The sequence below is a fragment of the Rousettus aegyptiacus genome, unplaced genomic scaffold, assembly GCF_014176215.1.
Source record: "Rousettus aegyptiacus isolate mRouAeg1 unplaced genomic scaffold, mRouAeg1.p scaffold_m13_p_7, whole genome shotgun sequence".
In the NCBI taxonomy this organism is placed as follows: domain Eukaryota; kingdom Metazoa; phylum Chordata; class Mammalia; order Chiroptera; family Pteropodidae; genus Rousettus; species Rousettus aegyptiacus.
This window is the reverse complement of record NW_023416310.1, coordinates 92701657-92717458: the sequence shown is the minus strand read 5'-3', so window position 1 is coordinate 92717458 and position 15802 is coordinate 92701657. Positions and strand designations below refer to the sequence as shown.

Below are 15802 nucleotides of genomic sequence, written 5' to 3'. Positions count from 1 at the left end.
AACAAAGACAAAAATAAAATAAACAAAAAGCTCCAAAGGACATTACTGGGAAAATGGAAGACATCGAATAAGATTTTTATATTAGATAATAGTATAATCAATATTAAACTTATTATAATGACAATTATAAGAAAAGGAGAATAACTTTAAAAAAACCTTTTTTTTTTAGGTGAGACAACCCTTGGTTGACCTCACAGATTGCAAGGACCTTGTCAGCTTACAACTCCTTATTTTTAAAATTTTTTATGCCTACAGCACCTGGTCTTCCTAAGTGGTCTCCCATCCAAGTACTAACCAGCCTGACCCTGCCTAGCTTCCAAGATCAGACAGGATTGGGCTTGTACAGGGTGGCATGGCCATAGATTGGGAATAACTCTTCAGAAATAAATGCTGAAGTACTTTGGAGTGAAATTTCATAGAGTCTCGTTGACTTTCAAATGATTCAGTCAAAAAATACCCTCCCCGTCCCACCTCCCCATGGAGGGAAATATACACAATAAACATATGTAGCTAAATGGTAACAAATGGTGAATCTAGGTGAAGGATGTTTGAGTGTTTCATTTCTCAACTTTTTTATAGAGTTAAAATTGCTCATAATAAAAGGCTGGGAGAAGGGAATGAACACATGAGCTGGAGGCAGGTGCATGACTGCAAGGCAATCAATCTTCTGGGTAGCCAGCTAGTGACCTAGGACCTGAGCGCCCTGGCCTGAAAAGATGAGCTATATAGTATATCGGTCAGGATCCTTTTGGCTTCAAGTAACAGGATACCTGAGTCAAAGTAGCCTAAACTGAAAGGATACCTAATTATCTCATGTAACAAGAAGTCTAAAGGCAAATGGCTCCAGGGTTGGTTAATCTGTGAGCTCAAGGATGTTATAGCCCTCCCCTGTGAGTTTCTCCGTAGTTCTCTTGGCTTTACTTCATGGTCACAAAATGGCTTCTTGTATCATGTCCTCACATGACATATCCAACACAGGCAGGGAGAGGATGACCAGCTCCATCTCAGACATTGCTCTCTTGTGTTGAGGATGAAACTCTTTCTCATAAGCCCCCTAGAAGATCCTCTTATACCTCATAGCCCTTACGAATCAATTCTGACTTGCCACCTGGGGTTGTTCACTTGAACAAGAATGATTGGGAGGGATGGTTGTCGGATGGGCGGGTGACAGTGTTTGCCGCACGAGCCAATCAGACTCACTTGCTCAGAAAGCTGAGCCAAGAAACCTGGCCCGGGTTTGTAGTTAGCAATCCAGCTGGTAGTAAATGAGCAACAAGAAGTTGAATTGAGGCCATGGCATACTAGGGCATGCAAAAGCCAAGGTTAAGAGAAGAAAAGTTCTATAGGGAGGATGGACAAGCCATTTGGTAGAGAAAGGGGAATGGAACGCATGTGCCGAAGTGGGTGAAGCTGTCTCTGAGGTTAGAAACTACAGCTTTAGCTGCCTAGATCCCTGGTATTTTCTGGTCGTGATTTCATTTCTTGGCCACAAAGAATATACCAGTTAGAACTCATTTGCCAATAAAAGGAAAAAAAAAAAAAGAACAAAAATAACAACAATGACAACAAAACAATAACAAAAAAGACTGTCCTAACACACAAAAAAAAATAGCTATAAGTGTAGAGGAATGTCTTAAACTACCCAAGGCACGAAGTTTAGCCTGTCCTTAGGAAGTACTAGAACTGAGAAGTGCTAGAATCAGGTGACTTCTCTCCGCTTCCTCCTCTGTCTCTCTATAGACTATTTTATTAGCTCTGCAGTTCAGCGTCACTGCTTCCTCGTCCGCACAGAGAGCCCACGTGGTAGTTAGTCGCCTGCTCCTAGTTTCAAGTTCCCGGAAGAGAGAAGCTGAGAGGCCTAAGCTGGGTCGGCTCAGATGTACCATCTACCAAGTCTATAGGCTTCAGGTCACAACAGACAAGCAAAGGAGGAGGAGCAGTGCTAGAGGAAAGGGTCATTGACTCAAGCCTGGGAAGATACCCTGGAAAGTATCCACCGTGATTGTTAAAATAGTGGTTTACAAGATCGAGGATGGGAATTTGCCCCTCCCCAGGGGACGTTTAGCAACACGTGAGAACATCTTTGGTTATTGCAACGTAGGGATGGGTGCTACTTGCATCTAATAGGTAGAGCCTAGGATGTTGCTAAACATCCCAGAATGCTCCCACAACAAAGAATTATCTAGCATAAAATGTCAATAGTGCCCAGGCTGAGAAATCATGTCTCCCTTTTGATTCTAGTGACTATTTTTTTAATCGCGTGGAGCATCTATAGCCACAGAGCACAGACCCAGGCCTGGTAAATCACAGGACTCAGTAAATCAATTTGTTGGGCAGAGAGTGAATGAAAACATTATTCTAGCAGTGTGTGGTTGCTGACTGTACTGCCAATTACCCGGCCACAGTGTGCAAAGGCAAATGATGAGGTTCTGCCCTGGGTGGGGGAATTGTTAATAAAAAGAGAGGATCCAATAAGCAGAAACAGATGCAAGCAGAAGACAGAACTATAAACACACGCACAACTTGCTCCTGCAAGTGCTCGAAACAGGAACAGCTGCCTAGCTGGTACCTGTTCCTTCCACACACCATAAGGGAGAGCTGTAATCCGTAAGCCTTGAACAGCTGTCGGCTATTATAGGCGCATCTTTTTTTCCATACTAACTTGTCAGTCAGGAAGGTACAGGCTCCAGGCTATTGGAGTCCTTTTTGGCTTAGTCAGTACATTTACTTTCATTTTCTAAGAATTGTGAGCCTGAAATCTTAAAAAAAATTTTTTTTTTTAATCTGTAAATGGTTCAGAGTGGAGAAGCCTTCAGGAACAAGGAGAAGACAGAGTTTATAAAGCTGGATATTTTCCCGAAGTTCCTGATAAACCCGAGCTACTATTTGGGAAAGGGGAATAAGTTTTCCGACTTTTTCAGGCATTAAGACCCAGAAGGTAGATAACTCAGGGTCTTTTGCTGCCCTCTACTGGTTATAATGAAGATTAGCAGGGGTTTGAGAGGAGAGACTGCAGCAGATTGCTTCATTCCTTCATTTAATTTGTTCAACACATGGGTGATCACTTTGCGAGTTATGTGGATCTCTTAACACTGTGCTGTGTACAACTGAAGTCGGTAGATCATTGTATGCCAACTATAATTGAAAAAAATCTCATCGAATTGTACCATGTAAAATATGAGCAACTAATTGTCTATTACGTTTCAATAAAGCCGGACAAAATTTTTTTTCAGCACACAGTTACTGAATTTATTCTTTGTACAGATGCTGTGCTAGGTATTAATTATGGTGGTGAAAAATATAAAAATGCTCCTGTCTTCGTGGGATGTACGTTCTAGCAAAGAGACAGACTTCGTGTAAGTCAACAAATAAACATTTTAAGATGATTTAAATGTGATCAACAGGGTAACGTGGGAGAGGTGGCAATTTAAGATGTGCCAGGTGACATGTGAGCTGAGACTGGAAAGGTGAAACAAAGCCAGCTGTCCTGAGAGCAGGGTCGAGGCCTTTCCAGTCAGATGGAGTAGGTATAAACTCTAGAGGCAGAAAAAGAGCTTGGTGGGTCCCTGAACCCCGTGCAGGAGCAGGGGCCAGTGTGGAGGGAAGGCCCGAGAGGCATGGAAGGCCTAGGTCGCAGGGGGATCCCACAGTCCTCTAAAAACCTTGAATTCTATTCTAGATAAACCTTATTCAAAAGAAGAAGCTATTGAAGTATTGCTATTTTTGTTTTTAAGGGATTATTCTTTTCAAAAATACACATTTGCTAAAGAATACCGCTAAAAATAGTTGTCCAGAAATACCAGAAAGTTTTTAAAAAGTGCCAACATTAAATAAGTAAACATCTAGAAGATTACTGTGTCTCCTGTGTGGAAAATGGGATGGTAGGTCACAGGCCAAGGTTAGAAGTTAGAGGTAGACAGGGCTGTACGGGAGTCAGGCTGGGCCAGAGCGATGCCATGAGGATGCCCAGAAAGGATGGATTTGAGGTGCCTTTGGGAGTTGCACCTTTAGGACCCGCTTAAAAGTTAGGATGTGGAAGGGGGGGGGTGGGGCTGCCAAGGCTATGAGGGTGAGAAAATCGGCTCTGACATCTGGTTGAAGAGAAGTGGTGTCAGCAGGTCCTGTTCCTGGCTCCTGTGGGCCAGTGGCGCGGGCCACTCACTTGTGCACCTTAGCTCACTCTCCTGCTAAGTCTGAATGATTACATCTGACAGGTCTCGGGGAAGTATCCCTCATAAAAATGGCTGTAAAGCCTTTTGCTAATATGAAGCCTCCCATAAATGTCAGGTGATGAGAATTACAGCCCCACAGGCTCATAAAAGAGAGAGCGTGTCGTGGCTTGAGGAAGCCACAGCGACTCTGAGGGCACCAAGCTGTCTTTCCAAGCTGTGTTTTAGTTTCAGGGAAGATACGACCAGAGGAAGTGGAGTGCTAGCCGAGGCCAAAGTGGCTCAGAGATTTGAAAGGCCTGGTTATCGAACCTGTCAGCAAAGCTTCTCTCCACCTGGCCCACAGCTTCTTCAAGGTGAAGTGGAACATATTATTAACTTGTACTAACTCAGCCCGGAGTGGAAGGATAGGGGTGTTAGAGAACCTGGCCTCAGGCAGCCTCTGAGTTCGGGGGATAAGCAACATATTGTTTCCCACCTTTTGCAAGCCTTGACCCACCTGTCAGCTAATTAGTACAGAGCACCCAGGTGTGCTCCCCTGCTCACCATCTGTCCAGTAATCTTTTGATGCACCCCATATGTCTAATGGCCTTGACCCCAACTCCCTTTCTTTTTCCCCTTTTATTTCTTTCTCTCTTTAATACACCCTCAATATACAGCTAGAAATCACTGGGATCATATGATAAGCATGGCATTGTGCCAGGGCCTGGAAACTGGGCAGGCGGACAGAGAAATATGATATGAAGACCCTATTCAGAAAAAGTCACTCATCCAGCTGACGGCCAGCGGGATGAGTAACTTCTGGGAGCACAGACACACTTGGAATACTAGAATGATAACGAGTCGTGGTGGCTTGATGCCAGGTACCTGCCAAGGCTATTATCTCAGGTGGGCCTCGTGACAACCTCAGGAGGTGGGTACTCTTGCCATTCTCATTTTCTAAGCAGGAAGCTGAGGCTCAAGGAGGTGGTGACTTTTGCAAGGTGACACAGCTAGTGTGTGGTAGAACCCTTTTTCGAACCAATTCCGCCTGATCCTGACCCTGCCTGTGCCCTGTTCTGTCTTTAGCCTAAGAGGATCATGGGAGAGTCTAACAGCATGGGGGGATTCTGCACGTTGCTCCAATTCTGAGGCTGTGCTGCTTTTTGTTTTTCTTTTAAGTTCTCTTCACACACACACACACACACACACACACACACATGCACGCACGCGCACATCTTGATCTGTTACCCACATCCTGATCTTGATCCTTTGGACCTTAATGGTACTTTGACATTGAATCAAAATTATACCAACATTGTCACATGTTCATTAAGAAAGTGTTTTCAGGAGCAAGTGCCAATAACCTCAATAACCTTCAATAAACTCCAAGAAATAACAAACCCCAATAAATAACTCCAAAGACACCAATACATTTCTGGATCAATTTTCTAGATTGTAAAATATTTTTTTCAATTTTTGGTATTATTATTTTTTTTACTGAAGTTATTTCTGACAGAATTAGGTCTTTATTTACATTTCAGGGTGAAGATTTGAATCACCTAGCAGTTCTGTCTGCATCAGATTTTACCAATTTTTATATATTTTTTTGTGAGGTTTATTTACTGATATTTCTACCAAATTAAACTTTCCTGGGTCAAATTGTGCAAATCTGCATTTCAAGATTTGAATTTCAGTCAATTTTTAGTCAATACCACATGCAATCATAGCCATTTTCAGTTTTAATTACTATTGGTTATTCTTCCTGGAAATATCTATCATGAGTTGGACAGCAGACTAATAGTTTGTATTTATTTCTTAGCTAACTAATAAAAAAATTGAGAGAATTTTATACAATAGAGAGAACTATGTAAATCAAAGACAAAGATTCAGATGTGGAGAGATAAAGATAGAAAAAGGAGATTAAATAATAAGAAAAATTATATTTATAGTAATGATAATAGCTAATATTTATTGAGCACTTACTATGAGTCCTATTCTAAATATTTTAAATGGGCTTATATTCATTTAACCCTCACAACAATTCTTTGCAAAGATATAATTACTATTTCCATTTTAAGATGGGGAAACTGTGGCACAAAGGCTGGAAATAAATCGTCCCCAATCACATAGCTGATAAGAGGCAGATCCAGGACTCAAACTCAGGTGGCCTGTCACAGAGAAGCTGCAGCTATCTGTGTATACTGACTGTGTACTTCTGGAAATTGCAGCACCAAAATATCCTCTGGAACAAAATGATGAGGTGAGCCAAAATGTTCTTCTATCCTGTGACCTTTTGCCACCTGAAATGCCCTCCCACGTCATCTGTGCCTAACACAATCATATGCTTCCCATAGGGGAGCGGGCTTGACTGTGAGGGGGTGGGGCCTACTGTCCACAAGGCTGAATCTGCCTCCCTCTTGCTGGGCTCCCCAGCATCTGAGCTAACGCCTGTTTGGGATCTTATCTGTGCTGTACTTCTTGCATCTTAGTCTTCCTTATTAGGCCATGAACTCCTAAGTGCAGGAGTTGGGTGTTATTCATACTGTTCTCGTTTCTTAGTATAGCACTGGTACAGATTAGAAAGGGCAACAAACATTCTCGAATGAGTTAAATATGTTCACTCACAGTGAATTCCACTGAGTGATTTGCTTTAGTCTTTGCTTTGGCCTAATGAGTCCTTCTGCATATAAGAGACTTGGGACTTTTCATGGCAGCTCTAGAAACCTCCTAATTCAAAGCTCATGATGTTCTGATACATATGACTGGGATGAGGATGTCATTTGGTTTCCACATACCTCCATTTCCTAATTTGTTCTAAAAATCCCACAGCATCTGGTGATAACAGAGTTCATTTGTGAGGGAATTTGGAGACACTACAGAGTAAACCAAAGTCCAAAAGCAGAACAACTCTATTTAGAATATGTCTATGGTTATAACTATAAACTTGATCTGTAACGTTGGATAAGTTATCCCTATGTATTAACCAAGGCTGCCCCAATCAGAAATCTTCATGTCACCTAAAACTCTCCACCTGCCCCATACTCAAATCCAATCAATCACCTGATTTTGCTGAGTCTACCTTTTAAATAGTTCTGGGACTGTCCCCTCCTCTGTAGTTTTACTGTCTTTGTCTTAGCTCAAGATCTCATCATACTCAATCCCAACAGCTTTCTACTGTCTCCTTAATGGCAGGCTTATCCTGTTCTAATGCATCATTCTCACTATAGTCAGGGAGATCATTTCAAAAAGCAAAGCTAATCCTGTCACTTTCCCACTTGAAATTCTTAAAATAATAACTTCTTATCACTGACAGAATAATATATAACCCCATCCATTTTTCTAGTCCCATCTCTTGCCATTCCTCTGTCCTTTAGTTAAATGGTTCCCCAAATTAATTCCAAAATATCATCCCTGATGCATCCTTTCCTGGTCCTTGTTTGTTTTCTCAGTCTCTACTTCCACAGTGGAGTCTTTCCATAGTCACTCCTGTGTTTCTGCTTGATTTTCAAGCAGTGCGGCAGAAAGATGCAGAGTAAATGCAGTAGAGTGGAATTGCCTGGCTGAGTTTAGGGAACTTGCTTAACCTTTCTAAGCCTCAGTTATTTCAACTGTAGTGGGGACGATAAGTTGCTATTGTACATAGTTGTCATGAGGAATTTAATAAGTTCCATGTTAAATGTTTGCATATGCTAATCACTTAGTTGTTTCTAAGATTTGGTTTCTCTACTTCCTCTTCTAGACTGTGTACTCTATGACAGCAACTTTTGTGTCTTTAGCAACTATGATAGTTTCTGGAACAATAGTAATGTTTATTAACTGTTTGCCAGATGGACAAGTGGATTTGCCAAAAGGACAAATGAATTATCTTTGAATGCCGAATTAGAACACTTGGTATGATATATTTGTGTAATAGAGAAGTAACTTCTAAAATGGTGAGTTATAGCTATAGCAATAAAAAATTATTACCTCGCCCTCTGTCCTGAGACTGCTGTGGTGCTTGAATGACACACTGCAGGTGCGGGGTCTTGTAAATTTCAAGAGACAGAGCTTTCAGTCAAATTTAACTGAGGTTCTAGTGCTATCTTGGCCACTAACTGGATTGTGACTATGAGAAAGTTAATAATCAAACTTCAGAATCTCTATTTCCTCATCTGTGGACAAAGAATGTTGGACTAGTTGATCTGGAAGAATCCTTTCAGCTCTCCAATCAACTTCTTTTGTAATTTCTCAAGGTAGTAATTTAGGAAAATTGTAAATGAAAGATAACATTAGAGACAATTGCATTATAATTGAGTCTTAAATATTGTCTTTACATAAGGGTTCCTGAAATCTTCTTGTTGTTAATTTTGATAACCAGAAAAAAAAATTAAAAGTATGATTTTAGAGCTGGAATGAACCATAAAAGACATAATTGTTGTTGATAAAAGAAGGAAAAAGAGAGCCCCCACCCAATTCATTAAAAAGATAGTGTTGACTTTACACAGTGGATTCGATTAGTTGTTTATGTTTAGAAACCAAGAGATTATAAAGGTATTATCAAGTATTTTGGGATAAACCCACAGTTTCTGAGAGTTAAACTAGTAAAATGTACATACAACAGACTTAGACGCAGTCATCTATGTTACTAAACCAGGAGATCACAAATGTGTGATTGATTATTCCAGGACAAATCCAAATTAGGGTAATCTTATGAAATGTGATTATCATCTAACAAGTGGAAACCTAAGTAATCACATGACATCCTACTGGGAAAAACGTGAAAACAAAACACAGAAGGTCATCCTAGAGCAGTGTGCGCTACTTTCTGGCTCACCAATCCCAAGGGGTCCATGGAATTATCTGAAGGGTCTGCAAATTTATGAGCTCATCAAACATTCATTGTTGACTGAATCAGTCAATGGTGTTGGTAATAAAAAATGGCTTCCTTTCTGTTTGTCTTCTGTAGAACAGAATAGAAAAGAACACACTTCTTTTTTTTAACTTCCTTTTAGCTAGAGAAGTAGGCTTAGGTATGTACACAAGGAAGAGGTTCTTGGGTACTGTAGTTTCCCAGTGCATGGGTAGGTACAGACGGTCTAAGTGACAGATATATCTCTATTTGGAAAAGTGAATTATCCAGCTCTCATGACTCAATGCCATTAGAAACTTACATCAAATAACTTACTATCCTCGTTCTGCTTCCAACACATTGAGTTGCTTTCTGATAATTTTGCTTCCTCTGTAAGTTTGCCCAGAGAAAGGACAGGAATGTTTGGTCTATCCAATAGTTGTATGTATATATATATATATATATATATTTTGTAAATTAATAAATTGGCATTCTGATTTGTGGAGGTGGGTCTTTATGTGCTCAGTTTAGAGTGAATGTTCTTGACTTTGGTTTCAGTCTTACATTTACAACAAAATGTATTTGGAGGACTATAAATCTAGGAATGTAATCCTTAACTCCATGTGTTTTCCAAAGTCAAGAGTGCCTTGGGAGCTCTCTTGGTGCTCATGTAGCTGAGCCTTTTCTAGGAACACCTCTGTGCACTGTTTGCCCTTATCAATGGATGAGCATCTTGTCCAGTCCTCTCAATTTATAGATGAACAAACTAAGACATATATCATAATATGATAGCGGTTTCAATACCCTCTGCACTTAGCATCACTGAGAGCTAGCTATCTGGAAACATAAAACCGATTTTAAAAATCCCTTATTTTTAAATAATTTTGGATTTATGAAAGAGTTGCAAAGTTAGTATAGAGATACTTGGCACCCAGCTTCCCTTAATGTTAACATATTACGTGACCATGGCACATTTATCAAAACTTAGAGGTACAACACTAAATAAACTAACTACGCTTTATTCAGATTTCTTTGGTTTTTCCTACCAGTGTACTTTTTCTGTTCCAGGATGCAATCTATGGTACTACATTGCATTTTTCCTTTGTTGCCTTAAATATGTGATAGTTAGTCAATCTTTACCTGTCTTTTATGACTTACATTTTTGAAGAGTATTGATCAGGTACTTTGTAGAATGTCCCTCAATTTGTGTTTGTTTATTATTTCCTCAGGTTTAGACTGAGGTTATGGATTTTGGGGAAGGATACCACAGAGGTGAAGAGCCCATCTCATCACATCATATGAGGAGTGCATGCCGTCACTGAAGATATTAACCCTAATTGCTTGGTTAAGATGGCGTTGGCCAGGTTTCTCCACCGTAAGTGTAAACTCTATTAGGTAGAATCGCTAAGTTTAACCTGTGATTTATAAGAAATCTATATTTGGTCTTTCAGATTGAGGGAAAGAGTGAAGATAGGGAATATTTAAAATGGAGTTATTTTAACCAAACTGCTAGAATTATTAACATCATGAAGTTGAAGCATGAGGAAAGACTCCATTCTTGTTCTAACTAGTCTGAGAACTTAAAACTTTTTTGGACTTTTCAGTCCTGCATCAGTGCCTGGATGTGTATATCTGGACCTCCAGGTAACCCTCTAGTTACCCCATGAAGGACTCACGTATACATCTACCTGACATCCATTATTCAGACCACCAGGAACTTACCAGACATCCTGGCACCCATCTTCTGGACCACCCACCTGGTATCCATCATTCAGGCTGCCCAACATCTGAGTGATAACTGTCCTGGACCAATGCTAGGGCTAATCATTTTCAAGAATGTACTGTTTACTATAAGAACTTTTTTCTTTGTTCTTTGGAACACTTCTGGGTTTTTGCCTAGCTGTTCCCAGTTTGCAAACTCTGAGACTCTTGAGTAAATCTCTATCATTTATTTCTAGGAAAGCCTCCAGACTATTCTTGAGTACATTTAACAAGATGACCCAAAATATATCTATTTCTCATCTATATTTGGCCTTTGTCCATAATTCCTGACTCACAGCTCCCTTAAACTCTTGGTATTTCCTGTGTTGAGAGTGAAACAACAAAAGATGTCTTGTGTTATGTTACCAAAGTGACTTTTGGAAAGCACCTAAGGATGGGGGATGGTTGCAAATGGAACCAATCACATGATTAGAGAGTTGTAACTTTCAGTCCCACACCACCCCTGACCTCCTGGGAGAAGAGAGCGACTGGAAGTTGAATCAATCTCCAGTGGCCAACAATTTAATCAATTATGACTGTGTAATAAGTCTCCATAAAAATCCAAGAACATGGGGCTCAGAGGGCTTCTGGATTGGTAAAGACATAGATGTGGGGAGAGTGGCTCACTCGGATGGGGGATGGAAGGTCTGCGTATCTTCCCACATACCATACCTTATGCATCTTGTCCATCTGGCTGTTCCTGATAAACCAGTGATCTAGAAAATAATAAGCTTCTCCCAGTTCTGTGGACCCTGCTAACAAATTACATCCAAAGAGGGAGTTGTGGGAACCTCTTATTTATAGCCAGTTGGTCAGAAGTGCAGTTAACAACCTAGATTTGTAATTGGCAGAGTTGAAGGGAGTCATTGGAACCTCCAATCTGCAGCCAGTCAGAAACACTGAGAGCCTGGGGCTTGTAGTGTGTGTGAGGAGGAGGGCAGGACTGTCTTGCAGGACTGATTCTTTAACCTATAGAATTTCTGCTATTATCAGGGTAGACAGTGTCAGGATTGAGTTGAATTCTCCGACACCTTGCTGGTACTTGAGAATCGTCTCTAGTGATTTGCCTATTCTGGACATTTCATAAAAATAGAATCATACAATATGCAGCCTTTTGTGCCTGTTCTTTCACTTAGCATAATGTTTTCAAGGTTTAGCCATGTTATATTTATAGCATCTGTCAGCACTTCATTCCTTTTCATGGCCGAAAATATTCCTTTGTATAGCTACACATTTTTTATCCATTCATCTGTTGTTTGGATGTTTGGGTCGATTCCACTTTTTGACTGTTGTGAATAATGCCGCTATGAAGATTTGTGTACGAGTTTTTGTGTGGATTATGTTTTTAAGTTTCTTGGATCATGGTACTTAGAAATAAGACTTTGCTGCCACTCACAAGCTGTGCGAACTCAGGAAAGGTACTTACTTAACTTCTCTGTGCCTTGGCCACATCTATAAACTGTTGCTATTTATAGTACCCACTTCTTAGCGTTGACCGAGTCTAAAAGACATAGCATGGAAAGTATTTAGGACAGTGCCCTGTATATATAGTTAGGTCTGAATAAAATTTACCTATTATTTTAATACGTTGAGCAACTTAATGCTAGGGTTCATCTTCATTGTGTCTTCAAAATCCCAGAGCATAAGAGTTTTTATTCTTTAATAAAAAGGGTAATAAATATTCATCATTCATTCTGGGTATCAGGGTGTGTTAACTTGAGACAAGTATATTTTAAAATTGAGGGACCATCTGTCCTTTAAATCGTAAATTGCTAAAAGGCTTGCATTCTCCAACTTATTTATCTTAATACAGCATCTTATAACACTCATCAGTCTGCAACTAATTACTTAATACAATTTAGGAGGTATTCTTGTAGTTAGTAGTACACTATTTAATAACATGGCTATAATCCGGTAATGGTTTAAGACTCGATTCTGAAAAGCTAGGAAATTGCTCATTTCCACATTAACTCTGCGATTGGTTTAGACGCGACGCAGGTCGATTTCTGATTGGCTCACGCAATGGACACGGTCTCGGACGGAATCAATATCGCCAGTATGTGGCCAACATGGCTCCGCATTTAGCCTTCCCGGAAGCCCGCGGACACGTGGCTACCGCAGGCCTGGCAGTACGTTGGAGGACCTAGTTTCGCTTACCGCGAGAGGGCGCCGGCTGTTCCTTGTCTCTGAAGTCTCATTTCCCATAAAGCCTCCGGGCGACCAATCAGCTGGCTGTCTCCATACCGCTTTCAAAGTCGGCGGGCCCTTTCACCAATAGTACGGCAGATGTCGCCTTCAGCTCGAAGATTGATGGAGCCTTTCACCAATTATCTCATAGATCCATGCTGTCTCCGCCTCCCTCGCACGGGATTGATGATCCTTCCGGCCAATAAGGGACGCCAAGTCGGCGGGTGGATGAACGCGGCCCTCTGTAATGGCGGAGCGTGGCGGGGACGGGGGGGACGGTGAGCGATTCAACCCGGGGGAGCTCAGGTAAGGGGCGCCGCTCTTTATTACCTCTCCGCATGCTGGGGTCCCAGGGGTGGGCCGGCCGCGCGGGGATGCGGGATGCAGAGTCGGCAGAGGAGCTGCGGCGGCCCGGGGCCAGGACCGCATGGAGAAGGGGGAAGGGGAAGGTGGCTTGAATGAGAGAGCCGGGCTGGGGCAGGGCCGCGGCCGCCTGCGCGTTCTCGGGGCGCTCCCTGTGATTTTCGCGGGGCCCAGCACCCCTCGCGGCTGCGGCCTGTGGGCCGAGCCACACGTTCCCGCTTTGGGGCCCCGCCAAAGCCGCACGCCGCCTCCGCTTCGGCAGACCTCAGCCCTCTCGGCTGCGCGTCGCCGCGGGCCCAGTTTTCCTTATGGACGCTCTTCCTCTCTGCAGTTAACTCCGCGGGACCCCTCCGGAGTTCTGGCTCAGCCTTCTTTACGCCCTCCGCGTCCCTTCGGGCTCTCCACGTTTGCTCCGTACCTTCTCCCCTTGCTTTTCTTAACTTCTTGTGGCTTTTCTTCCTTTCTATAATCTTCGTATCCCTTATCCCGTGTTTATAGATAATAACAATAGCCGCAACCGTTTGTTACGTACTTTATGTGCCCGTAAGTCTTTTCTTTAGAGTTGTCTCATTTAATCCTTACAACCACCCTTTGGAGTAGTCGCTTTTCTTTTCCAGGCCACGGACCAGAGCCACCTTTAGTTAAGTTACTTGCCCATCTTATAGGTGAGGAAACTGAGCCGGGTAGAGGTTGGGGAAGTTGAACAAGGTCAAATAGGTGAAATTGTAGCTCCTGGAAGTGGCTTGAATCCAGACAGGCTCCAGAGCCTGCTGTTTCTATCATTGTGTCTACTCACACTTTTGCCCTAAAGAGTAAAATGGCCTTCTTCTGGTATCTCATTGCTTATAAAACTGGTAATTAAGATTTGGTAAAGTCAAAGTGTCTTGGAAAAACCTTTAGGCAGTAGTTTTTGAGGAAAAAGAGATACTAAGCTTTATGTATACTTGATGCATTTTTTTTCTGGATGGGAAAAATGTCATTTTAGATGTTCGGCTCCCCTTCTGAATTTTGCCATTGTCAGCATTTGAAAACGAAAAAGAGCAGTGTAGGTTATGAGCAGTCTAGTATTGTTTAGAGCTCAAGATGAAATTGTACAAGGAAGTGAGTATTGGTTTTTCAAGGCTTTAGGGCCAAAAAAAAAAAAAATCTCTTTTAAATTCTGATTTGTCACACACAAAAATCCTTACTTTGGCAGGAATAAAAATCTTGTCTTATTTTAGAGGTGCATCTGAAATCCTTTTTACCCTATATGTTCACTTTAGTAATGAGCGATCAAAGAGCATTGCCAGGGTCATTAGTATCACTGATGGAAAGTTTATTTCTGATTCTGATCTCAGGGTTACCTAGTCATATGAATTTATTTGGAAAAATTACTTTGCATTTTAGGGGGTATCTATTTTCAACTTTACAATGAGTAACCTTTTAAATTTTGTAAGTGGTAATTTAGACATTGTTGCAAAACTGATTTGAATAGGGCTTTAGGTGTTTTGTTGCAGATATTTAGCCTGTTGGGTTGGAAGTTGCTTCCAGAGCATATTGTGTAAACCTTTATTTTAGCATTTCTCCTGGTTTAAGAGAAATTAGCTATTTTTATGGTCTCTTTGAAGGCAGACATAGAGGCTTAGTTTTTGTGTTTGTATCCTGAAGGTATTTCATGGTGTGTCTATCATAGTGTCTAGCAAATAAAATGTTGAGTTGATATATGGTAAATAAATGACTATAGGTGATTTAGAGATGGTTCACTTATTAGACACAGTTGAGTGTGTGTTATGTGCAGTCACTGACCTAGGTGCTGGCAGTAGAGCCCTGAACCAAACCAAAATCCTTTTTTTCAAGGAGCTTCCATACTAATTAAGATTGATCTAAATTCAGAACTAAATTAATCACATCAAATGAAGAAATAAGCCTGCAAGCATGAAGTGACATAAGGCCACTAAGTAAGTGGCAGAGTCTGGATTAAAACCTAGATCTCTTCACTTACAGTCTACCACATAATTTGCCTCCCATATATCAGTATCACCTTTACATTTTTGCTCCTCTCATTAAAGTATTTGCTGTTTTTACCATTGGGGAGATTTGCATATTTGGATAGAGTACTTATAGAGAAATACATTTGTTCTTGTCAAAAAAAAAATTTTTTTTGTTTCTACCCGTGCAGTAACTTCTGTTTTCCAAAAAGTTTGAAAGTGGCAGGAATGCAAATAACCTACAGTAGACAGAATATATTTGGAGATCCAAATGCCATTTATCCCTTTATGATTGAGGGACATTAAGGTAACTTTTAGAGTCATATTTGTATAGGTTCTTTACCCAGAGCCTTTGTTTACCTTTTCATACTTTATAACTTACGAGAAGGTGCTAGCAATCTGAATTTCCTCAACTATAAAATGGAAATAAGAATAATAAGAATACACTGGTGTTACCACTGTCCAGTTTCCTTAAACAAGTTTTTTATGTTATAGTTTCCTCTGTAAAAATGTCAAACTTACTTCATTGTGTTGTCGTGAGGATT

At 41.0% G+C, this 15802-nt stretch overlaps 1 protein-coding gene and 1 pseudogene across 8 annotated transcripts in view; one reads left to right on the top strand and one right to left on the bottom strand.

The window, feature by feature from the left end:
• Nucleotides 1–246: 246 nt before the first annotated feature.
• LOC118606346 lies at nt 247–364 on the bottom strand (annotated as a pseudogene).
• A 12747-nt stretch (nt 365–13111) lies between these two features.
• Nucleotides 13112–15802, top strand: part of TCERG1 (transcription elongation regulator 1) — a 56533-nt gene continuing 53842 nt past the window's right edge. For 4 of the 8 annotated variants that reach the window (XR_001594614.2, XR_001594613.2, XR_001594612.2 and 1 more), the window contains exon 1: nt 13112–13233. Coding sequence is in view for 4 of the 8 variants with exons in the window: in XM_016126574.2 (XP_015982060.1) it covers nt 13175–13233 (59 nt within the window). In the remaining 4 variants the exon portion in view is untranslated. The remainder of the gene's footprint in view (nt 13234–15802) is intronic. The other 4 variants (XR_001594615.2, XM_016126577.2, XM_016126575.2 and 1 more) reach the window with 3 other exon arrangements.